The 24,318-nt window shown below is 51.2% G+C and overlaps 1 protein-coding gene across 1 annotated transcript in view; it reads right to left on the reverse strand.

Annotated features, from left to right (window-relative positions):
• Nucleotides 1-1,119: 1,119 nt before the first annotated feature.
• CTNNBL1 (catenin beta like 1) overlaps nucleotides 1,120-24,318 on the reverse strand; it is a 53,785-nt gene continuing 30,586 nt past the window's right edge. The window contains exons 12-16 of the mRNA XM_086622967.1: nucleotides 14,609-14,706; nucleotides 13,424-13,504; nucleotides 6,881-7,018; nucleotides 6,196-6,268; nucleotides 1,120-1,368 (exon numbers count right to left, since the gene is read on the reverse strand). Of these exons, the coding sequence (XP_086479093.1) occupies nucleotides 1,280-1,368; nucleotides 6,196-6,268; nucleotides 6,881-7,018; nucleotides 13,424-13,504; nucleotides 14,609-14,706 (479 nt within the window). The 3' untranslated portion in view covers nucleotides 1,120-1,279. The remainder of the gene's footprint in view (nucleotides 1,369-6,195; nucleotides 6,269-6,880; nucleotides 7,019-13,423; nucleotides 13,505-14,608; nucleotides 14,707-24,318) is intronic.

A 24,318-nucleotide genomic window follows, 5' to 3' on the forward strand; every position in this document is an offset into this window, starting at 1 on the left:
CAACAAAAATGTATTTTTGCAGCTTTTTGTGGCTGCTGAAACCATGACTTCCACGTTGATGCCCGGAATAACGGCGTTTGATAGCACCCAGGCCAGCAGTGCCGGCGCGCTCATGATTGAAGGAAGCCTTTAAGCTTCCCTGACAATGCATTTTTCTTGGAGATAAAAAATGAATGCTGCCAGCATGCAAATCTCTCCAAATGAGGCACGGCCCAGCTTGCTGGAGCTGCGATGTTTTGTGATGACAGTCATTAACTTTAGCAGGAGAAAAGAGGATGCTGGAAAATATTCTCCGCTACTTCTGGTCCCAGTTGGGAGCCGCTGCTCGGGGAGGCGGCGGGGTCTGGCACGCCGGCGTCTGAAACGACACGGCGAGTGCAGCAGGGTCAGAGGAAAACGCGCCGCGGTCTGTCCGCCGCAGCCGCTCCGTCGGTCAGAGGCAAATCACTCGGCCTGTCTGCAGCTCCCACAGCCCCTGCCCAGGGCCCCAGTGGGGCTTCCCTCTTCTACTGGTGAACTTATCGCTGCTATAAAAAGCCAAACTCCCAGCCCAGGGATCAGAAAACTGATTTTCCACAGAACAAGCACAGCCAAGACCTAAAGCCGACTGCCAAAGGCAGCCGGTGGAACTTGGGCATTTCGTCGATTCCTCTTGGCTTTGAGCACAACGTGGACAGACTCACTCCAACGTCCCCATCAGGAGGGGCGACGGCCAACTGCCCTGTGCCAAACTTTGCCTCTGACTCTGCCTCACTTTTGGGGAGACTTCCCAGGAACAGCTAATGTGGTTGACTCCTGGTTTCCCTCTGCCACTGAAGAACAATTGAACTGGACACGTACCAACGCCTCCACCTCCCCAGATCGCGCCGGCACAGCGGGCTGTACGCTCCCACTGAAGTATCAGGCTGGAGTAACTTGCTAACAAGCTCTTGAGCTTCCTCCTCACCCTCCCTCTAACGCCCACCCTGCTGCAGTACTGTCTCACACTGATGTCTGCATTTTGACTGGGGGAAAAAAAATTCTAAAAAAAAGGAAAAATGTCATGCTGCTCTACTGCAAGGGATGCAGCTGCAGCCTCACTCGCAGCAGACTCCTTAAATAACAAACAAGGAATTAAAAAAACCCAAACTATCTTTAATTTCTCCAAAATCCCATTGAGAAGCAGTTTCACAGAAACATCACTTTCATCGTGTGATCAAGGCTGGAGGAGGGCAGCAGGCAGAGGGAGAACCAGATGCCGCGTCCTCGTGGGCTGACACAGAATTTGCCCCCCCAGTTTTCAGAAATTCTCCAGCAGATCCAGGATCCGCTTCTGCTCGCTCTCCCGAAACTCCTGGTTCTTCCCGTCCCCGATGTTCTCCGCGTACTCTGCGGGGGAGAAAGCAGACAGACAACAGGCTTTGAGTGAGACACTAATGAACGACGGGCAACTCCTCCTGCAGCCACCACAGCAGAATCTAAACCCGCGCCCACCGCAAACAACTGAACGGGGATTTATGCCAGGAGCATCGATGGTTTCCCTCCCATCCCCAGGGTTAAAGCTTTGCATAATAAACACCTACTGACCCCTCATTAAAAGCGTTTGTAGCAAACGGAGACGGCAGCGGGAACCTCCAGCTCGGCTCACCGCGGAGCACGAGCAGCACCGGCACCCCGCGGCAGCACCGGCACCCCGGTGTAGAGCCGTTCAGAAGGTGCGTGTCCCGCTGCTCCCCCGGCTCCCCATTATCCCGGCGAGCAGCCCACTGGCAGCTGCTCGAAGCAGACAGTCGTACCGCTGCCCTCTCGCAGCCCAAGAAACACAAACCAGTCCCGGACAGCACCGGCTTTCCAGGCCCCTTTTAGTGCGAGTGCCCCAGGGAAGGCCAGGCAGGGGCGGTGACACCCCGTCAAACACCCCTCGCCCTGGGTTTAACCTGTCTGCTCTCCAAACCTCCTGGGTGAGGACTTCTGTCACGTGGAGACCAATTCCCCAATCTACACGTGCTTTTAACTTACACGGAAGAAAACACACCAGTTCAGATTTAACTACAAAACAAACTCCATGTTTTCAGGCAGAGGACACCAGACCCTGATCACGGTCTTGCCCATCCACGCACACAGCCAAACGCTGTGGAACCAAAAATTCCCTCTGCAGCTCTCCTCCCTGACGTTCACGGAAAGCTGGCAGCTCTTATCCCGCACCAGCTCCCTCCTTCCTGCCACCAGAACCTGCGTATCCAAAGACAGTTTAAAAAGAAAAAATGAAAAGCAGGTTTTGAGCTGCGAAATCAAGGAGCTGAACAAATCTTAGTAAATCAGGAGCAGACTGCCTCCTGGTTCGGCAGTGTTTTCCAGCCTCCGCCTTCTCGCATCCTTTCCCTTCTTCCTAAACCAACGGAGCAGCTTGTATTCAGCATCTGAATGGTAAGTTGCTGTAGAAAGTTTGCTTTAATATTTATACGTTCAGCACTGCTACATGCTTCTGAGCTCCATCAAAGCCTTTATTGTAAGAGCACTGAAAGGAGTGAGGACAGGGAGAAGTTAGCTGATGTGGGAGTCTTCCCTCCCACGTGCACTCCCTCTCTCCGTGTACAAGAAGCAGACTTCTGTGCCAGGCCTCTGGGAGAAACCTTTTTAATATTTATAAACCGCTACAGTACCTGTAACAAGAGCAGGCGGGTAACGCTGAGGTTTGCTGCAAGTGACCCTCATCTCCTTGTGTCCCGGAGCAGGGGACTGGCACAGGGAACTGGCACAGGGAACTCCTCCCTCAGACGGAGGAGGGATGGCGATGGCCAGCGCCGGTTTTAGCTGTAAGGACTGCCAGAGTCCTTGAACACACCACTCAAGCAGGGAAGCTGCCCAGTGCCACTAGTGACACTGCCCTTCCACTGTCCCAGTGAGATCACTCAGACAAAGGCAAGCCATGGATTCCTCCAGTCTTGTCCAAAACTTCCGTGTTTTTCCTTCTAAACGTTTAGGTATCACACACGACTAAAATCCCAGACACTTCCAAGGCAGGCTGTTTACTGGGCTACCAACAGTTGATAATGCTGATTTGAAGAGATCAGGTAAAACCCTCAGAACCAGGCTCAGAGAAAAAAAAATAAATCTCCCACTGAGCTTTTATGTATTTACTTTTTTATTTAAAATTCCACCACTTCAGTGAGACAGCAAAAAAATCAAATGTAAGCTAAATCAAAAAAAAATCAAAAGCCAGCAGTTAAACAGAGCTCAGGCACTGCTGTAGCTACACAAAGGGGAAGGACCGAAGATTGGTTTCTGCTTCATTAGACAAAACACAACGGTTACGGAACAGGAAAAATCAATAGGGAAATATTGAGGCTGGCAATGGATATTGGAAGCTCTAAAGCCTGCACACACTGAGAGACCACAGGCCAAGTTTAGCACAGCCCTCATAACACACCTCCCTTTTCTTTTTCATCACCCATGTGAGCAGGTTTGGTTCATGACACTCAGTAGTGCCATTCCGCCTTCCCGGCTCCCTGGCGTGCCCATTACCTTCACTGGCACCAGATGTTTAACTGGGCATCACCTGCCAGTGCCTCTGGGGAGGGACCTCTGCACCTCGGCTCTGCAGGGCTCCCCAGGGAGCGGGTACCAAAGGCTGGTCTCTCCGGATCAGTAAGGAACGGCCTGCTTTCCCGTTCCGGGGCCCAGTATCACCAATTAGTGAGGTCTGTGCCTCACTCCGTTCCTGATGAGAGAGCTGGAGACCAGGAACTGCCAAGATACAGACACCACTTGCTGACATGAAGACCAGTCTCCATCCCCCAAAACATTGCCCCAGTCAAGGCACACACCATCCAGCTGTTTTCTTCCAAAGGATAAACTACCTGTCCCATCACAAGTAATGCTTGATCTTTAGGAAAAGGGAACTGTGGCAGGACTGGTCAGCCTGCAGGAATGCATTTAATGAGCCTTCGGTTATTCCCTGCCCACTCCTCCCCCTTGAAAGCCCTACCATAAGAAACCAGTCTTGCTTCCTCTCTTGCATCATAAGTAATTCTGAGCAATCCCAAGGGATCCATCAGCTGTCAGGTTGCCAGAGAAACATGGAGAATATGTAGGCCATAAAAATCAAACTAAAAACCAAGCACCTAATTAGTATGCAAAAATAGAAAAATAAAACTGAACAAGAGCAAAACACAGAACGAAAAGTAAAAATAAACCAGCCCTCATGTCCTGAGAGCAAGTTGAAGGTGGCCTGGAAATGCTCCAGCCAAGGCTCAAGGCTCCTGATCTCTCAGTCCTTTGGGATAGAGAGTCCTACAGTTCAGACAACAATTAAATTTCGGAGATCTCCTGCTGCCCCCCAGCCCCCCAGGAGCCACACTTCAGGGTTCACAACCGAACGACTCCAAGGGACACGCTGTGCTCAGGGAACCGGCTCCTCCGGGGGGCGGCTGCTTCTCTGCGGCATCGCTCCCGTTAAAAGCGGAGTGAATCTACACCGACAGCGGACATGGACATTGTCGTGCAACTACTGACAAACTCCAGTTTCACCAGCACTGCCTGCAGAGAAGCTCAGTGCTGCTCCTGCCTGGCAGGAATCTTTTGGGCCCCATTCCAGCGTTTCCCAAGGGCTCACCAACAAATTTAAGGTCACTGACAGTTGTGATGGCCCAAGTCTCTCAAACTGACAGGCACGAGCGCGGGGGAGAGCCCAAAATACTGTATCCATCACCCGTAACAGCCATGTGCCACTTGTGGCCTCTTCAGGACGAGGCCGTGCCACCGCTGAGCGCACCGCGCTGCCGTACCACGCGCAGCGCGCGAGACGCGATGAAACCACCGGGAAAGTTTCCCCATGTGAGTCGCTGCCTGTGAAAGGAAGAACCAGGCGACGTTTTCAGGCAGCTGCCCTCCCATGCAGCTGGGGGTGCCAGTCAGCAAGGCCAGGACATGCCCTGAGGTGTGCCAGCAAACCCCGCGGCACCTGCGGCCCAGGTCAAGCGTGGGAACCTGAAAGCAGACGTGAGCCGTGCCCCAGGGTGCAAAGGGACAGTCTGGAGGCAGGAGCTGTCACGTGTCGCAGCTGAAAGCAGAAATGCCATCATCCAGTCCCCTCTTCATCAGCTGGCATCAACCCGCACTTGCTGGCAAAGGACAAGGGCCAGAGATGGCCTATGGCTGCGGGCAACCTCCCGCTGTCAGAAAATCACTCTCAATTTCGTCACGCCAGCATCCCTCTGATCCCCTTCCTTCCTGCATATGGGAAGAGGGAAAAACAACAGGATCTGCAAGGAAAAAGCTGCCTGTACCTGCCAGCACTGTGGGGCAGGGGGAGCACAGAGAAAAGGCCAGGACCACCTCGTCGTCGTTCCCAAAGAAAGCGGAGATCCCAAACCAACACAACCTACAGCCCAGTATCCCAGAGGTGCTGCCCACCTCCTTTCCTCTCCAGGAGAGAGAGACACTTCTTGCCCCTCACCGAAAACAACAGAGCCCCTCAGGAGCAGACACGTCTGCCGAAGGAGGAGGCACCTCCTGTGGGCAGCAGACCACCAGCCCTCTCGCTGAGCCTGGCAGCGCAGAGCGGGCTGTGGGCAGTGCCAGTCCTGCCCTCTGCCTGCCCCGCTCAATCGGCCGCCTCTGCTGGCGGACAGGAGGCTCCAGACAAGGGCCACAGCTCAAATGAGCCTGGCTCTAGTTCAACGTAAGCATTAAAAATAACAAGCAGTACTTTAAAATCGGGATTGCAAATCACAACAGCTACATTTTAAAGCTACAGAGGATACTTTAATGCTATAATCCATATTAATCTGACACTAAGAAGAAGACAAATACACCACGGATACTAATATGGTGCAGCTGGTAAAGTGCAGGGCCATGTTAATGAAAGATGAGACGCCACTCTTCTTCCCTCTAGCATGCATACACACCTCCCTTAAATATTTACTCTAGCGTTAATGTCAGCAGCGAGCTCCAGCCAGCCTGCAGCTGATGGCAGCATGAAGTGATGAGCTGTTCCACGACAGCAGACAACAGCCAGTGTCCTAACTCCAAGGTACAGCACACCTCTTATCAGGGTGATTCCAGCCCTGCCCAGATCTCCCAGCACCCCTCAACTGCTGCCTGAAGATGCTCATGAAGTCAAGGAGAATTACATGTGAAGGCTCATCCCAGAACGTGATGACCAAGCAGTTCCTGGTAGACACGAGGCACATGCATAGGAATATCTCAACTCACCCTTTAGGATGTGTCGAACAATTTTAATGGAGCTGCCTCTCATGTTCAGAATTTGATGGACTCTCTGACGAATCTGACCAGGGACAGGAAAGAGAAGAAAGTAATAACCAATGTAACACAAAACCATGCACAACCTCTTTATTCTCACTTTCTTTGAAGGAAGAGCAGAAAACGTTGAGCAACATGAAGCCCAACTCAGCCTTGCTAGTCCACAGTCCCAGAACACGTACTCGGAAACATTCGGGAAGGCATGTGGCACAGGTGCGAGTAACCACATGACATAGTCACCAACCCCAATGTGTTCACGCTGGCAGGGATGCAGTATTTTGCAAGGATCAAGAAAAGCCCCCTGTTGTAGCCTACACCTTTGTGAGACCTTCTGAGAGAACATCCCCTTCCACTACCCTCTCAGCATAAACAGGGCCTTTCCATTTCAGACTGTGACCTCACTCGTGGCAGACTGTATGAATTCAGCGACAACGATCAGCTTCTGTGCCCACTGACGTCCTCCTGACTGCTACAACCCGACGAAACTGAATGGTCACAAGCGCAATAAGCAGAAGGTTTCCTCCTCAAAAAAATTCAAGAGGAGATTATTCAATGAGGCAGTATTTGCACGGACTTAGTCTTGTTTGTATCATGGATGGAAACACAGGTGACCTGCCAACCTCGTGTACAGTTTTACCTGGGGAACGTTGGCATTACAGATCTCTGCCATGATGTAACAGATGAGCTGTAGAACGAAGAGGCCAGCATCCAGGCGACGGAGATAGAATTCATCTTCCATGTCATCGTCTATTATCTCTCCCCGGCGCACCATGTCCTGCACAGCAACACAAAGAAAAGCTGTGATGACTGTCTCTCCAAGTACTTCCCGTTGGTAGTGGCAAAACGTTGGTGATATTTGCCGTTTCTTAAGAAATGCTTTGTTCCCCAAAACGTTAACGTCCATATATTTCCCGCCAAAGAAGTACGTCTTTTAATAATTCATTTAAATTCACAAACCATTTCATTCGATTCTGACAAGGTTCAGCCTTTGCTGGTTGTGAAGTGTGTCCATCTGCAAATTAAAATTTTAATTTAAACATCAAATTACATTTCTAAATTGAGCGATTAGAGACTGTGAATATGGAACAAACCAGCGTATCTATGAGTTGCAAGTTCTTTGTCAAAATGGAACGAAAAACCTGCTCTTTTACTGGCCATCTGAGGGTGCTGTTAAGCAGTGCAGAACATGACTCCAGCAGACTCAAAGTTCTATCAGACTTCCAACTTTATCACCAATTGGTGAAGGAGAAAACAGGTCTGAAAATGCTGCACGAGTACAGCTTCACCACGCCCAGCCTTGCTCTTCCAGCTTTATTTGTTCAGGACACTGACGGGGCCAAACCCCAGCTGGGGTCTGGCAGCAGAAGACCACTGGCTTCTGCAGGGACGCCAATGGTTCGGTCTTTCTCTGCACAGACGAGAACCACAGACGCTGGTTTCTCCAGCGAGACCTGCGCAGACGGAGGCCGACGGCAGAAGGCACAAGGCCATTCCATTCGCCTCGTTCGGATGGAGCATCTTCTCCAAAACACTGGCAGAAGCAGCCTGGCAATAAGCTTGGAGGGGTTTCCCCCCGAGAAGGGCCGGCCACGTCCACCAGCTGAACCTGCCGTCCATTTTCACGAAGACTGACAGGCCAAAATAACTGATGTCACCTGTGACCTTCTGCATTTTGGGGTTTTTTTGTTTTGTTCTTAAATAAAGGAAGCAGCTTGTCAGACCCCACTGGCTCGCTGCAGCTCGCGTGATGGATCACGCAGCCAGCTGGCAGGTGGGCCACGCCAGCCGAGCAATATTTTCTCATTAGAGCCATCACCAGCTACCAGAGCACCGTACCGGCAATGCTCAACAAGACGTGCTTCCTCGGGGTGCACATGCTCCAGGCAAACACACGCAAGGTCACCGGCACCAAAGCTGATGTAGGCTACCAAACCTTCCTGCTCTGCCCAGCCAAGTCCTCGGTACAATGGCAGGCAGAGTCTTTTAGGCACAAGAAGGAAAATTAACCCTGTGTGCTTCTCACTGGAGAGAGTGCACGGGATGCTCACCATACAGAAAGCTGGTTAAGTGACTTAGAAGCACCGCTGTCTACCACTGCCTGCCGAAGCGAGAGAGGAGAGCACAGGTAATGAAATTCTTCTGCTTTCCTCCGAGAAATCTCGCTTGCCAGTGAGAGAACAAGTTGAGTTTAAAAAACAACGCCTAGTTACCAATGCCATGAAGTCAAATGCTTTTGCTACACTCCAGGATGCTTCGGGATCAGATCCTGTAGATTCCAGCACCTGCACCACTGTAACTCACTCCAGGTTCTCAGAATCATGGGCACAGGCACGATTGGTCAAAACTTCATGCAAGCTCTTGCCAGTGAAAAGAAAAATCCCGTTTTGCGCAAGCAGTGACTTTCCTCTCCCTACATCCCTGCCAATTGCATGAATCTGACCAAACCCGGTCTCTAAAGCTAAGCAACGTTGAGTCTGGCTGGCAAGAGACCGGAATATTGACTGAAATATCCAAAAACTCCATTCCAGAAAGAGGACAAGGCACTCGTTCCCAAATCTACCGCTTACCCTCCTCACTGCACACAGGCTTATTGGCTGCTCTCCTCAACAGTGCTAAATTCCTGCACAGAAAAACACGGACAGGCCAGGATTTTGAATCTCCACAGCAGGAAACAAAGGCCGTGCCTGCTCTGCATTCTGCTCCGAGCGCGGCGAGCACGGGCGCCCAATCCAGGCAACTGCCGTCCTGATTACGCAGGGAAGGCAGCAGCTATAGCAGCCCCTCTCGACACAGAAGCAAGATTATTTTGTGCCAGTAAATTAAGCAGATGCGAATTAGAAGACAAGTACAGTGTTAAGGTGTCTCTCCACAGTCTTTTTTTTGACAAAAACCCACAACCACCCTTTACATGCTAATGTGCCTGCCGGTACAGTACCGAAGAGCCGCCTGCCCACTTTGTCTCTCTTTCAAAGCTGTCAAGTCGCTCACCTCCAAATGAGCACTCAGATGCCATCTCTAATCTGCCAACAATATCTACTGAGATGCCCCTCGCTGATGGGAGAAGACAGCAGTAAGATGGGCTTCTGTGAAGCTAAAATGAGCTTCTCTCCCACTAATGAGGCAGGACTGACAGGACTCAAGGTGTCAAGTAGAGACTGAAAACCTAAAGATACAATGGATCTGCCAACGTTATACAAAAGATCACATCTGCTTCACGTAGTCACCGGAATAGGGCCCAAAAGATTCTCCACATCCTCATCCTCCTCCTCCTCCCTCCCCTGCCGCTGCCCTTCCCCAGCACACTCAGCTGATGGGCACTGATCAACAAGAGCATGCCAGGATCCTGGTTTTGCTTCCTCACCGGGTGGGACAGCGCAGCCACTCCAGGCCACCAGAGATGAGAAGGCTCCAAAAGGCCGTGCATGAAAACAACTATCCCAACTTGTCTCCTACACCAAGTGCACATTCTCTCCCCTTACTACTTCCTGTCTGTATTCCCGGGGAGGCGCATGGGATGCAGCCATGCTCAGGAGGTGCTTCCAGACCACAGGCAGATAGCTAAAGTCAAGGTCAGCGCTAAGCCCTTGGTCAGAAGGGACACGCAGGATACACTGGCAACAGGAGAGGAGCAAGCAGAAGCCTCGGGTGAAGTCAGACCATCACGACAAGGACTGCCCAGCACCATCTGCTTTGAGCTCACAGCTGTGACAACGACCTCCCCAGAAGCCTCTTTCAGAAGCAGAGGATGTGGATGACATGGTCTCTTCAGCAGACTGACCACTGTTCTCCCTGAAACATGGAACAGTGAGGATCGAGCCCCAGTCAAGTCATGGATGCTGCTGCAGCCAGGGGAGCAGGCAGGCATCCAGGTCACACCAAGAAGCTCTCAGAACCACACAAAAAAACATCAGAGCCCTCTGACGTGGGAAGGATTTCCTTCATTTCTGCCTTACAAGTAGAAACAAGCCTGAATTTCTGTGTGTTGAGCTACCAACCTGCAGGAGCTGGACAGCTCGTCGTGACTGCCACAAAGCAAACCATCGCTTCGAGCCAGGAGGAACAGAGCAACAGCTCCTGCGACAGCACGAGCTCAGCCTCAGCAGCAGGAAACGGGAACCATGCTGGGGCAGCCATGACATCTAAAGAGCCACCAGTCTGAGCAAAGCAGCCACCAGTGTGAGCAAAGCTCACCTCAGCTGGCGGGCCGTTTGCCGGACGAGCTGGCAGTCCGACAGCGCGGATTTGGCTGCGCCCCACAACACGCACGCCCTCCCGTGAACACCACCGTCCTCCTTCCGCTCGCACTCACGCAGACCCGGCCCGGACCTCCGTCCTGCCCCCAGCACAACTCCAGGCAATTCGGTCCTTCTGAACCGAGCTGAAACGACGGGCTAATGCAAACCCCTATTCCAGGTACCCGGATCTGTGGACACTGCTCTCATGCTAGCAGTTCCACCTCTCCCTTTCAAGGATGGAATGACTTAACTGTAGCACAATTAGCATGTAATTTGTAAGTCATTACGGAGCAAAGTGTCTGGTGAGAATATTTTATCAAACAGACCTGCTGAGCATAAATTTCTGTGGAACTATAAAAATATTAAACCATCTCCCAACTTTTCCTACCATCGTTAGAGATACCAAGGCTATTGCTGCCACCTGTAATCATGCCTCATTTCAGAGGGGGATAAAAGCCATAGGGCTTTGCACCATTTCCTACAGAAAGAATTAAAGAATTTGAGAGGCAGACAAGATATTTTCTAGGTTTCATTAACTAACTCTGAGAAAAGTGCTAAGACAGGCACCAGGTGTTGGAGACAAACACTCCCACCGACTTCACTCCCGCGTTTCACATGGCAATCAGGGTAATCACTACGTTATCACCTCTGATCACTTCTGAACAGATTCCACAGAAGCAAACAAGTGGGTAACACTGAGAAGGGACTCAGTGGACCTCATCCTGTTCCATTGTCCAGATTCAGGGTACAGTTTCATTACAACCGTTCTTCCTCTGAAACAGCTGGCTTCGGAAACTGCCCCCCTCCCTTCCACCTTCAGCTATCCAGGGCTGGGCTACAAACCACATCACTACAATAAGCCAAGCTAAAAGAAAGAAAAAGGAAGAGAACTGCAAGAGCAGGAGCTTCTCATGGCAGCTGCACTGCTAAAGACAGAACATCAGGTATGATACACTCTTTCCTTGTATAATCAGGTTTTAACTTCTTGTAACGCAGGACTTACACCAGGACACTCCATCCAGGACACTCCATCCATCAGACTTGGACCCCACTCTCATCAGTACAGGCTGAACCTGCAAAATCCCATCACGTACTTTTTTTTTGGGGCAGGGAGAACGGTGAGGATCTGTGTAACAGATTTTTGGGGTACTATATCCTCTACTGCAAGAGAAAGGTCAAAAGCCCTCAAGCGACATAGCACAGTTTCTAAAGGACCAAGTGTTCCTACCATCCACTTCAATGATTCATGTGCCACAACTAGAAACATTAAAGTGCTCCATAAATCCTGTCACAGCCAGACGATGCCGTGATTTGACACACAGCGATGGCTTTTGCCTACTTCTGCGTGGGGAAAACGCTTGAGCCACTTCAGATCTCGGCAGACCGTCTCCCACTGACCATTTGAGAACGCTACAGAACACAGCAAGTGGTAAGTCCAAGAGTGTTCCAAGCCAGGAATGAACCTCGACATCGTTTTTCTTACACACTGTGCCCAATATATCGCGCACATGAGATGCTTCTGCCAAATCCTATTATTAGCTCTAACAGGAGGGAAGAATCGAGATCCATTTATTCTGCCCATTCCTGCCCACAGAGCCCTGCAGTGGGGCAAAGGCACAGTGGCCTTCTGGATACAGGAGGAAAATCTGAGGTTCTCTGGTTTCTCTTCTTTTGTGCATCAGTAAACATGAATGGGTTAATATTACTAATGAAAGAGCTTCTGCACAAGCTTCTCCCCAAATTCCCTTCTCCCTTGCTTAGCACCTGCAGGCCGCTTCAGGATCTTTTTGGACAAAGGGCACGGACATGAGCTCTGCACGTCACGTTCAAGGGCTCTGCAGAGCAGCTGCCCATACACGGTGAGACCTCAGGCAGAGAAATTCATTCTGGTTTTTGAGTTCTAAACCCACACACCAACACTAAAGTGTACAGAAAAAACAATTTCTTGCTCTGTTCTGAGGAGGATGAATGGAGCGCGGAGGGATGGCAGGAAAGGGTAAAGGCTGTTTTTCTTCAGGCCACCGTTCGTTTCTGAAGCTGCAGGTGTCCATATGGAGCGCGAACGCTGGCAGCAAAAGCATCTCCATTCATCACTCACCCCTGTGCCTTTCTGAGCAGCAGCAGTGCTGCTGAGCTCCGATGCCCTCGGAATGTTTGCCAGTGCCCAGAGAAGTGGCTTTGGCCGTGGGCAGACAGCTGTGTGTCGGAGCCTGGTGGGGGGCTGTGGCCCGTGGCACGCCGAGCTTGCCCGCGTGCGGGGACAGCGGCTGCAGTGATTACTCTCTGTCAGCGCTAATCAATCTCACACCCTCTTCAGTGCTGATACTGATAATCTTGCGGGAAGGCAGCCAAGCTCGCTAACAGCTCTGCAAGCTGCTTCCTGACTCCAACAGCTCGTCCTCTTTCAAAAAGTCTGTTCCAGCCTCGGTTCCAAGAAAGTACTGTGTGGTACCAAGGCTCATGTCATTCAAAACGATTCACTGCTGGTGTGCAGGGAGCGCACCAGCCTTTGGCTGCAGCCTCATCTAACTAATCAAACTAGACGCGTTCTCGCGGCTGATCTGAACTCCACAGACCAGGGTAGGAGGTCTCGCACATTATCATGTAATTGTCTCTCTGCATTTCACTTACTCCCCATCTGCCAAACCAAGCAGGACTGCAGCCAAGTAAAAGCGAAGGCGAACCGAAGCACAGACTCGGGCCCTCGCAGCAAAGTTCACTCTAAGAAAAGGCCAGAAGCACTTTCCACAGAGAAGTTCTCAGCCCATTTTATCTGAGGTTAACTGGGAACTGGAGAGCGGAGCAACAAGAACTGAGAGGTAACAGCACAGGTACGAGGGGACGGCTCAGAAGAGTGACCTGGCTGAGCCAGAAGTTGTGTACAGACCACACGCCTGCGCAGAGGTGTTGTAGACACGAGCTGGCAAAACTTAAGCAATACGTACATGTTTCTCTCCATCAATCTTCTTATCAGCCGCCTGCATGGCATCCAGGTACTTAAAATACAGTTCCATCAGCCTATCAACCTGCAAGGGCAGAAGAGAGAGACCTAAGCAAGAAAAAAGAACAATGCAATCATCTTTAATCCTTCATGCTATGTTGTTTTCCTCCCAGCTGCAGTCTTCAGAAAGTAACAGGCAATTCTGTCACTCAGAGGAGGGAATACATTACAGACGGACGGCACACGTGTTGGTTGGATGAACACGCTGAGTCTGCAGGCATTTGATGTAATCCCACATCACAATATGGTCTCGTCAGCTCCAGCTAAAAGGCAGCAAATAGACACGTGTCCCTGGCTCGCTCGCTCTCCTGTGCTGTGGTTCTCCAGTTCTCCCAGTTTCTTCACTGGACCTGTCTGTCTGTGCTGCACGCAGCCAGGCTTACTTCAAACGTACCAGATGTGTCACGGCTCTCCTGCTCTCCTCTGAGCTGTATTAGGCAACTGAAAGCCTATCTAGTAACGGGGAATTTTCTGCAATTGGTAGAACAGGTTATGAAAAACACCTTTAAGAGACACTAATGAGGAATACAAAGGAACCAGTATTTCCCCAGTGGCGGAATTTACAAATCTCTTGGGAATTACTGGTTTGCAAAAGCTGCTGTTTCTGTTCCGCAGCTGTTTGATCTATCCACCACCATGTAAATATTTGGAAAGAACTTCTCAGAGTAAACACCACTAAAGTGACACATTCTGGGAGAGGAATGGGTAATGTTAAACATGTACTATAGCAATTCCTAAACTCTGCAAAAAAGCTTCACTAGAAAAAAACGGCACCTTTCCACACTGCCCTGGTCCCGCAGAGCCAGCACGAGGTCACACCACACAACATGTGTTACATGATCAGCCTTCAGCGCAGAGACACGGCACTGAGAATCGCTACCACCTTGTGCAAGAGCACCCGGAAACAGGAGCACGTGTGTGAGCGGCCGGGCTCTAAAGGCATTTCCAGTTCTCCAGTTTGCAGATAACGACATGAACGTGAGAACCACGGCCCGTGAGAGCACCAGTCTCTCCAGGCAGCGACAGTACCAGCTCTCAGGCACTCGGCGGGCGCGCAGGCACCCTGCCGTTAGCCAGCGTCCTCCCAGCCCGGCAGCCCAGACACTGCAGACACAGCCTCAGCACTCACCTTCTCACTGTCATTCTCTGTGAATTTATTCAGCAACCGTGTCCTCTGCTGCCCTCTCAGGTTTCGCAGAAGGGAGGCCAGGATGGAGCAGACATGTTCTGGAGATACAAAATGAAAATTGCATGCTGAGAGCAGGAACAGGAGCTTATTTTCTCTGTAACATGCCATTAAATTTACTACTAGCGCTTCCGCGCGTAGCCATTGATAAGCGGAACCCTGGTTCCTTCCCATGGCGGTGAGCGGAGGCAGAGGGGCGGCGAGAGCCGCACGCCGTGCCCGCGGGGAGCACGGACGGCTCCTCACCCATCGCAGCCCAGCGAGCAGGGCACTGCCACACCGCTCCTGCTGCTCACATCCTGCTTCTCCTCGGTGACCTGGAAACAGCGCCTTACGTAAAGCCCCAGTTCTGCTCCAGTTCACCTCCCCAGGTTGGCACACGCTCTCCTTTTGGCACCCTCCGTCACAGCTAAAGGCACAGCACCCTGAAGCCCGCGCTGCCACTCAAACGACCCTCAGTTTGCCCAACAGCGAACGGTCACTGAAAGAGGAAAGCTTGAGGAGCCAGCGTGCCACTCCTGCAGAGACCTAACTGGTATTAGCCAGAGGAAAAAAAATCCTCAAACAAACCACTTTTGTTTACAGAAAATCCCGTGCACTGAATATGAATGTGCCACTACAAACCAGAAACAATCAAATAAACGTGTTCTACAGCTTCTCAATTGCACTTGGGGGTCATATTTTACAGCACAAACGTTGGAGCCAAGTAGAAAGTCAACGCTGCAAGCACACGGGAGACGTCGGTGTTAACATCCAACCACAGCTTCACTGGGAAAGGTGACCGAACCAGTGCTCGAACCCAGAGCAGCACTGGGTCCTGGGGAGCAGGACCGAGCTCTGAGGAATTCTGCAGGAACACGGATGTCCCTTGGTGGGGGACCACCAGAGGAGGTTCCCACGGCCATGTGGCATTGCTGCAGAAGCCCCACCTGAGCACACGTGCCAGCACCCCCGCCGCACGCCGTCCCTCACCGACACGGTGCGCTGCCCGACCGCCGCCGGCTGCTGCGAAGCACCGGGTTCAAGCAGTGGTTGAGAACAGCGTTTCAGACGGGAGCTTGAGCTCTGTGCCCTGGAGGGACAGAACATCCTCTCCAAAAGCACGCTTCCTCACACGGACACGGTGTCTCTGGCTTCTTTAACCACGAACATTTGGCTGTACCAGACCTCGGGGCGGTACAGAAGTGCTCCTCTGGCCGTGTTTCTTCAGAAGGATGCACCAGTTTTATGTGCAATTTATACACAATATACACATAAATTCATACCTGGTTTGAAACATCAAGTCAAGCTCTCAAGCTACAACCCTCGAGCTCTGGCTCTCTTTCATTCTGCCCGTGGACAAACGTTTCCAGGGGGGAGGAAACTGCCCGGCCCCGGGAGCCGGGGATGGAGCCTGGGGACCGTGTCCGCGTTCCTCTCCTTGCGAAAGGGAGGCAGAGAGGCCACACGTCCCTGCACCCCGGTATCACTCCTACGCAGGCACGGGAGACGCAGAGGTGCAAATCACTTGCAAAATGTGCAACACCAGAACGACACTGGCAGCACCAAGGAGCACACGGTTTTGATACGGGGAAACAAAACCAGGCACAGAGGCACAAAGCAAACGAGAGAGGCAGGAGTTTCCCTCCCTTGCCAAATCGTTTGGAATTGCTTCCTACAGTCTGCGTTAAGCACAGACCTTATGGTTTAGGTATTTCAACACATTCAAAGCTGTAACTTCTCCAAGATGTCCTCACTTTAATCCTGCTGATTAAGACACGCGAACAATAACGGCCATAAACATTTCCTCACCCGCTGTGGTGGGGAGAGGAGAAGGGGTGTCAAGATTTCTTATTTTCGGAGAGGAAAACGCCCCGCGCAGAGGAAAGGGAACATCATCTTATTGCCATCAAACTGCCTTCACGTGCACTGCCACGGCGCTGCCTAGCCCGGGGCCACCAGAAGCCCCGATCGACTGCCGCGGCGTGCAGAGCCCAAGCGGCACGGACGCGTTTGCGGGGAGCTCCCGCGCCGCCAGCGTACGCTCCCGCGAGGGGCGAAGCGCCCAGCCTGCCGCTCCGCTCCGTGCCGCCTCTGCCCGCTCTGCGACAGATTCTCCGCGCGCTACCCGGGGGCAGCACACAGAAGAGCCTGTGCACACGCACCCACCCCGTTTCGTTAGCTGCTTATAAATGTAGCTTCCTTAGAAACAGATTTCTGCCTGAGGCGGTGTCAATTTTTCATGTACCAAAGAGATTGGGAGAGCTGCTGGCAGGAGGAGCAGGGGAGATAACAGGTTTATCGGGTGGCCAGCACCGTGCGGCTGCTCCGTCATTTCGACAGGATAACACGGGGTGAAGGATGGCTCCGGGTATGTCGGGGCACGCTCTCGCTGCGGAGAAACGGTTATTCCACAAAAAACGACACCACATTAAGTGCCTGCATTAAAAAATACCGTAAAAGCCTCCGAAGTCCTTGCAAGATCCTATTTTCTTCAGGTGAAAAAAAAAAAAACCTAAAAAAAATGAGGACACTTATTTTTAATACACACCAACAGATGCTCTGCTGTTACAGAAAGAAGCCAGCGTTCTGTATTTCACACTATTTTTTTCCCAAGCCTCCTTCTTTTGGAAGTGTTTAGCAGTGTTGACACAGTATTTTAGTAGTAATACTCTCACCAATGATATATCTTCATTGCTTTTTTTCAATACTCCGTTACTAGGAAACATATTTTAGCCATCATTTTTGCTTCGGTGCTCATATGCAGATATTCATCCATTTTATCAATAAAATCTTTAAAACTACTGAGAAGTCTAAAGAAGCTGACACAGGTTTTTTAAGAATGAGGTTATTCTTTCAATATATCACTCCAGAAAATCCAAGAAATACCTAGTTGCCTGGTCAAAATATTAAAAAAAATACTGTACAGAAACACTTCTGGCCTATCTAAACATTTTTCTTGATCAGCTTCCTGAAAAGGCACACGAGTGCGTTCCATGCTCCCCCCCAGAAATCACAATTATGCCGTAATGCAACTCCTGGCCCAATAAACACCAACATCCACGTGCAGGGACACCGGCCAAATCAGGGCAAACCTTGGGGTAAGAGAAGTGCTATGGGATAAGTGCCCGAATCCATTAGTCAACAAATTAAAGCATTTACACAAGCAACGAGAAGTGAGAGTGCTGACCTGGAGCGAAGCGTTGGGCAGACGGGGGGGTCTCACCACTCTCCCACGAACCGCACCAGTACCTATCTCCCGTATGCCAAATCTCACAAGTCCATAATCACAGCATTTGCTCTGGGTTGGATCTTCTTTGGAAAACAACTAGTAGCTGGTGTTGTTCGAGTCCTCAGAAAGCAAAACCTGCAGCCGCCCAGCTTTGATCTCTGCTGACAGAGGCCACAAGCTGCACATGGCCCCCGGGCGCCGCCGCGGGCAGCCTGCCTGCCTCCCAGCGCTTTGGGAGCTCGGGAATAACCTGGCAAGGCTCAGCCAACAACGAGCAGTCACTCAAGGATGGCAGCAGACAGGCGGGCAGCAGCGCTTGCTGCCTGGCCCCCGTTTCTAAGAACGACTAAATGGATTTGGCAAACACCAAAACGAGCCGAGCTCAGCACCACCAAAGGCTCCTTCAAAGGAATAAGTCCCCGGCTGGCAGCTAGTATGCATCAGGAACAAGGGGTTTTTCATATAAACATCCAAAAGTCTCACAAATTCATGGACATGGGAAGACAGAGGATTCATAGCAGACAATCCCATTTTCTGCCCCACCGGCTGGTTCACCGGCCCATGCTGCGGCTCTCCACCACACCGACGCCCCAGCGCGGTGCACCATGCCAGCCACGTCCCTGGTCCTCTGCAGGTCACACCACCTGTGCCCACCCAGCTGCACCGGGGTCCTGCTCCGAGCCGGATCCCCTCGGACTCTCGGGAGCCCTTCCCTCTCCAGACAGGCACGAAGACTTCAGCATGCAAGCAGTGTTTAAAACACCCTAATTAGATCGATCTTGACTTCAGCCGCGGCGTGTTGGAATACAGATTAATCTATTCCATGGCTGGCACTGGCAGCTGCAACAGCAGGAGGTCCTGTCAAATCAAGCCGTAACATTACACTCCTCTGCCTTTATTATTCCCCTCCCCCCCCTTTTTTTTATTTCATTAGAACGGACATCTGCCTCGCAGGGGAGGAAGCCCAAGCACGCTCCCCTGCAATACTGATGCAGACGAGGAGGGGAAGGCGAGAGCTGCTGGGTGCAGGTGGGTGAGCCTGGTATTCCGGTGAAGCCAGTAGAAGACATTTAAGAGCCTTCTGTCCTGTAAAGAACTCTGAAGATAAACTGGTTTCTAATTCGGAGCAGGAAAGTACCAGGGAAAAAAAAATAAAAGGCACCTCTTTCAGAAACTTCTACCCTTCCTAAGCACAAAACTCGGTGGCTTCAGGTCTGTTTGCTGGGAAACCTGGACAAAGCCCGTGGCATGTCCAAAGGGCCGCCAGTCCACTCAAATATCATGGTATTTTGCCAAGAAAAATCTTAAAATATTGGGTTTACTGATGGGTACAGTGGGGTCTGGAAAGGTAGAAAAGCTCCACACACAATGCCCCTGGGGAGCTGGAATCCAACCATCACGCTGAATGTAAACCAAAATTCTATCAACTGAGCAAGTTTACTTTTGTGGTGTTCTTGTACCAGAGAACGCTAACTTTGAGATAAATTGAACTCTGCATTCAGCATCGTGGCTCACTCGACTAACAGATTCCTGCCGAATTCCAGAAGGCTGGTGGTAAAATAACAAGTTGGCATAGTAAAGTTCTGTTTAAACAGACTGATGCCTGCCCTACGCATTCGCTTCAGACGACCACCAAATGAGCCATACCTTGTGCTGGCTGGCCGCGGGTGTTCAGCTCACAAAGACAACTCTCTATCAGGCCGTTTTTCTGCCGCTGCCTTTCGCTCTGCCGTGCCCAGGGAGCCTAGTTCTGCAGGAGGTGCTCATTCCAAGGGCTTTGCTGCCTTTCAGTGGGTGGTACAAAGGGGCAAGAGCACACTTCCCAAGAACTGGGTTTTGCTGCAGTTGTTTTCTCAAGGAAGCGTAGAGCTGAGCATCTCCAGAAGAGGCTTCTTTATGGTCAGGGAGCGAACAGGCAAAAACCCGCAGTGACAGGAATTCTCGTTTGGAAATTTGTTGAACTAATTCTCAGGTTATCAAACTAAGCATTCCTAAGTAAAACCGACATCTAAGACAAGAGAAAGCATTTAAATGAAGATGAATCGGACAAACATCCTTTTTTAGTTCATTAGACTCTCCAAGCGAGCAAAACGAGACTGCAAATAACCACCCCGAGAAAGAGCAGGAGAACGTACAGCCCATCAAGTCACGATGGCCTCGCTACGGACTCTCCGCTTCAGAAGGAATTTGTGTTTTCTCCATTTCTCCATTTTCAGTGCACCACGACTGTTCAAGAATTCCAGGTTATCACCCAACGCTTGGGCTCAACTGTTGCAGCGGGAAGTCCTGTGCCAAGAGCCCTTGGACCCTCGTGGACAGTGAGGATAAGCCGGCCCGTGGCTCTGTGTTATGGTTTGAAGTGGGGGGGGGAGGTCCAGGTCCAGTGAAGAGCTCTGGGCTGAAATCTGCTCGTGCCTGCCACATCCCAACCAGAAGGATGCTGGCGATGCTTTTACAGACTCCTTCACGGATTCCTGGGCTGATGGAGGACGCCAGGGCGGTGGATCAGTTGGCTCTTCCCAAACCAGTCTGAAGCCCTGGGCACCCCTGAGTGATTCGGAGGTGTATTTAGCATCCCTGGAGAGAAGACTGATGAGAATTAAAGGCTTGTCTCAGGAGGTGACCTCCAAGGACATGCTGCGCACCCTCTCCCTTCTCCTTGCTCCTGGGCACAGGCACACCTTTCCGGTTCCTTTGTCCGACGTAAATAGGGCAATTCGCAGAGGCGCCGATTGGCTCAAGCCCCGAGGGGGACGGGAGTCCGGTGTGATGGGCAGCTTCTGCCACCCGGACCTCCCCCCCCCACTTCAAACCATAACATTCTGTGACAGAAGAGTTTTCGGAACACAGACACTCGCGCAGCATCCCCGCCTTTCAAAACCCACAATACAGAAGGATTATTCCAAACCTTACCCTATATTTACGCCAAGAACCACCCGAGCCAAATTCACACACTGGACACTCGCCTCACCGCCCTTCCAGCTCAGCTCCACGGAAGCCACGAGGCAGCCAGGGCGCCCCCGGGGTGCCCCGTCAGAACGCAGAGACCCCCCCTCACCGACTCACACGTACGACGTACGCGTGTACCTGCCGACTGCGGGCAGGCTGCACGGCACCACTGTGTGCTACTCGCTCAGCACGGAGACACGCCACAGCAGAAGGCTGCCGCCAGGCTACGCCGTACCGCATTTCGCACGCAGCGCTCCGTCCCTGGCTTGACACCCGTCTGGATGGCGCTTTTAGAAGGATCACAGTCCTTAACCGAGCAGATCACAGGGAGCCGTCCATCACAACACCAAATCCCGAGCTTCGCGCGGAATTCAGTGCCGCTCTGCAGTAGTGCTCGGCATTAATTCCCCACCACCCTTCGAACCCACAACAAACCTGCCCGAGACACACGGCCCTCCGCAACGACGGGCTGGTTCTCTTTCAGGGTGGCCAACCCAGCTGGATGGCCACAAGTATTTTGGCCCCATGAACACAGGAAATCTCTAAGTCATTTTTGTCTTCAACTGCAAAATATTTATGTTTTGAGTTGCTTCACTGCCTCCGAAAAAGGGAAATTGCTTCAAAGGAGATTTTTCTCCCAAAACTAACACTCTCAGAAGTATATCACGATCTGTACAAAATCAGGCAAAATTTAAGGGTAGATAACGTGTATCTTCAGGCAAATCTTCAGGCTCAGATCATCCATAAAGATGGTTAAGAAATTTTCTCTTTCTTTTCTCCTAATTACACAGTGTAGATAAAGCATAAATATGTGCAGTTTGGTTTAAATTGTTCACAGGTTCCCTAGAGTAAAATAATTTTTGAACACTGACAGTGTTTAAAACATAGCTAACCAGCACTGGCACTTTTATGCTAGCTTTTTAAAAAAAGAGAGAAATACATTACAGAAAAGTTATTCTTATCAAATTTAATTTGGATTATAAATTTCTGTAATAAATAAAAGCTCGCCGAGTCACGTTGAGATTTTTTTTCACCAGGGTATTTACTATTTTGTTGCATTCAGAACACCACCTTCAAGACAATAAAATAAATATTATTTTATGGACTATCTGCTATGTAAAAGCAATATTACTATAGAACAAAGACAAGGGGAGTATCTTCCTGCCACCATCCGACACACAGGAAGGATTTTGTGCTCTAATGAAGGAGCATCGGATGCCCAATGAGGAGAGTGTCTGTGCCAGGAACACAACCACAGCAGCCCCCAGCCCCGCTGCCGCCGCAGACAAAGGGACGCCAGGACAGACGGCGGAGGGAGAGTCTCGGCGGACGAACCCCGCTGGCAGAGCTGTGCGGTACCTCACCCACTGCTGAAGCACTTTACCAAGGTTGTCCTTTAAGCAGCTGTAATTAGGCTCCAGGGTTAATAGCCCATTAAGAATTCCATTTTTAGCAGCATAACCACGGGCGTCTGTCCCGACGCAGTCTCGACGGCATTACAGCCACCGCGTTCACAGCGCAGCTCCTCAGAACTGCTTTTTAACAAATACTGCTCCCTCTGCTACAAAGCCATTCCAGTTAATCCTGTAAAGGAACATGTTCTCCATTTGACACACAGGAACACTCCCCTAGCAGAAGTAGTTCATTCTCATTATTGGTTTTTTTTTTAAAACAGTTTGAACACGGGATGAAGTTTTTACAAGAGACGACAAGAGAAGACTGAATACCAGCACGTACGATTCTTTTTGATAAACAAACACAGAGATACGCAGAACGAAGCACGTTCTGAGGATCAGCACAGCGGGCATCGACTCTCAGTCACGCCAGACCGGCACCGTTGCCTTTAAAACCGGCCAGCAGCACGGAGCCTGCAGTGCTCCCGCTCAGCCGGGGGCTCTCGGGAGCCCACCGTCAGCCGGCAGTGCCCCCGAGCACGGCGCAATCGGCGCGGTGCTGGTGCAACGTTTGGCCAAGCGAAAACACACACTGTGCTGCTTGTACACGTGTCAGGACAATGGCTGCGACGGGCTCCGGGGAACCCTGTTAAACATCTCAATTAACTCCCATCGTTAGAAATTCAGTAACTCACCTGCCCAGCGATGCAAAACAAAGAAAATTGGACCTACTACCGCAGCGTTTTAGGGAGGGTTTATTTTAATAAAACTGATTTCTAGACTCATCTTAATGTCCTCCATTGCTTCTGAATGTTAATGAGATGGAGGTACGATACGAAGACTGTTTGCACGGATCGCTCCATTTTCCTGAGGGCAGATTTGATTTTTTTCCTATCACAGAAATAGTTAGGAACTGACCCCTTTAGGGCTTTCCAGACTGCTACCTAATCCCACAGCAGCCAAGATTGCACACAGATGTCACCTGCAGTCGCAAGATGAAGCAGATGAGACAGAGATTAACTTACTTTCCCAAACTGAAAAATTAAGTCAGTGACACGAGCCACAGACCCAAATCTCTCTACTCAAAAGCTCGTTTTGGAGCTCGAGCTTTCTCTCAGTAAGAATTAAACAACCTTATTTCCATACTGCAAATGAAGATTTCAAAACATCCCCTAAATCCATCACCTAAGTGCAACTGCTCCCTGCAGTTTTATTACGCAAACCCCAGAACAGCATTTCTCCCTCACCACCACCCACCCGAGACACGCAGCACGACACAGGCACCGGCAGCCTGTGCGTGAACCGGCGCCAGGCGGGCACTGGGCTGCGGGTGAGCCCTTCTCTGCACCCGTGCCCGGAATGCAGCCGCGGCCACACGGGTGGCACAGCCCCTGGCACTGCCGCCCCAGAGCCCACCCCGGCGGCTATCGCAGGCACGCGTGCCTCGCCACGCCGCCACCTTCGTTAGCGGAGCACTTCATCGTTTACCGTCGGTGCTGCAGAACAAACGTAGTCACCAGCTCACCACTGGCCCGCTTTTCAGGAAGAAAACGGCTGCCAGCTGAATTTGCCCCTCCTCTTCCTCAGCACTCTGTCCTCAGGGATAACGAGAACACGCAGCCGCCCACCCCACTGCTCAGTCCCAGCCGGTGCTCCAGCGCAGCGCCCGGCGGGGTCTGCGGGACGCAGCACCTCCCTGCCTCTGCTTTGGAGCTCGTTGGGACATCGGGTCCAACGGAGCTGCGAGGACAGTATCACAGCAAGGCACTTGGGTTTAGAGCTCCCATTTTGTTGCTGTTTCCTTCGTTTTCCCTTGGTTTGCTGCAAGAGGCAAAGGATGGACACCACGCAAGCCTGAGACGCACTCACTCCTCTTCAGCTTTTGACGATATTCACCCTTTACGGATCCAAGATGAGTAATGAACTGGCACAAAACCTCAAGCATCACTGGCAGTATCCAAAGTTTCTTTCAAGACACAGTCAATTATTAACACAACGGAAAAGGTGGTGTTACCAGAAGCAGGAGGGACTGACCCTAGATTCAGTTCAGCATAAGGCCTTGCAGTTGTGCTCCACAGCAGATTTCTGTTAAAGTGGAG

The sequence above is a fragment of the Tauraco erythrolophus genome, chromosome 18, assembly GCF_009769465.1.
Source record: "Tauraco erythrolophus isolate bTauEry1 chromosome 18, bTauEry1.pri, whole genome shotgun sequence".
Taxonomy (NCBI): domain Eukaryota; kingdom Metazoa; phylum Chordata; class Aves; order Musophagiformes; family Musophagidae; genus Tauraco; species Tauraco erythrolophus.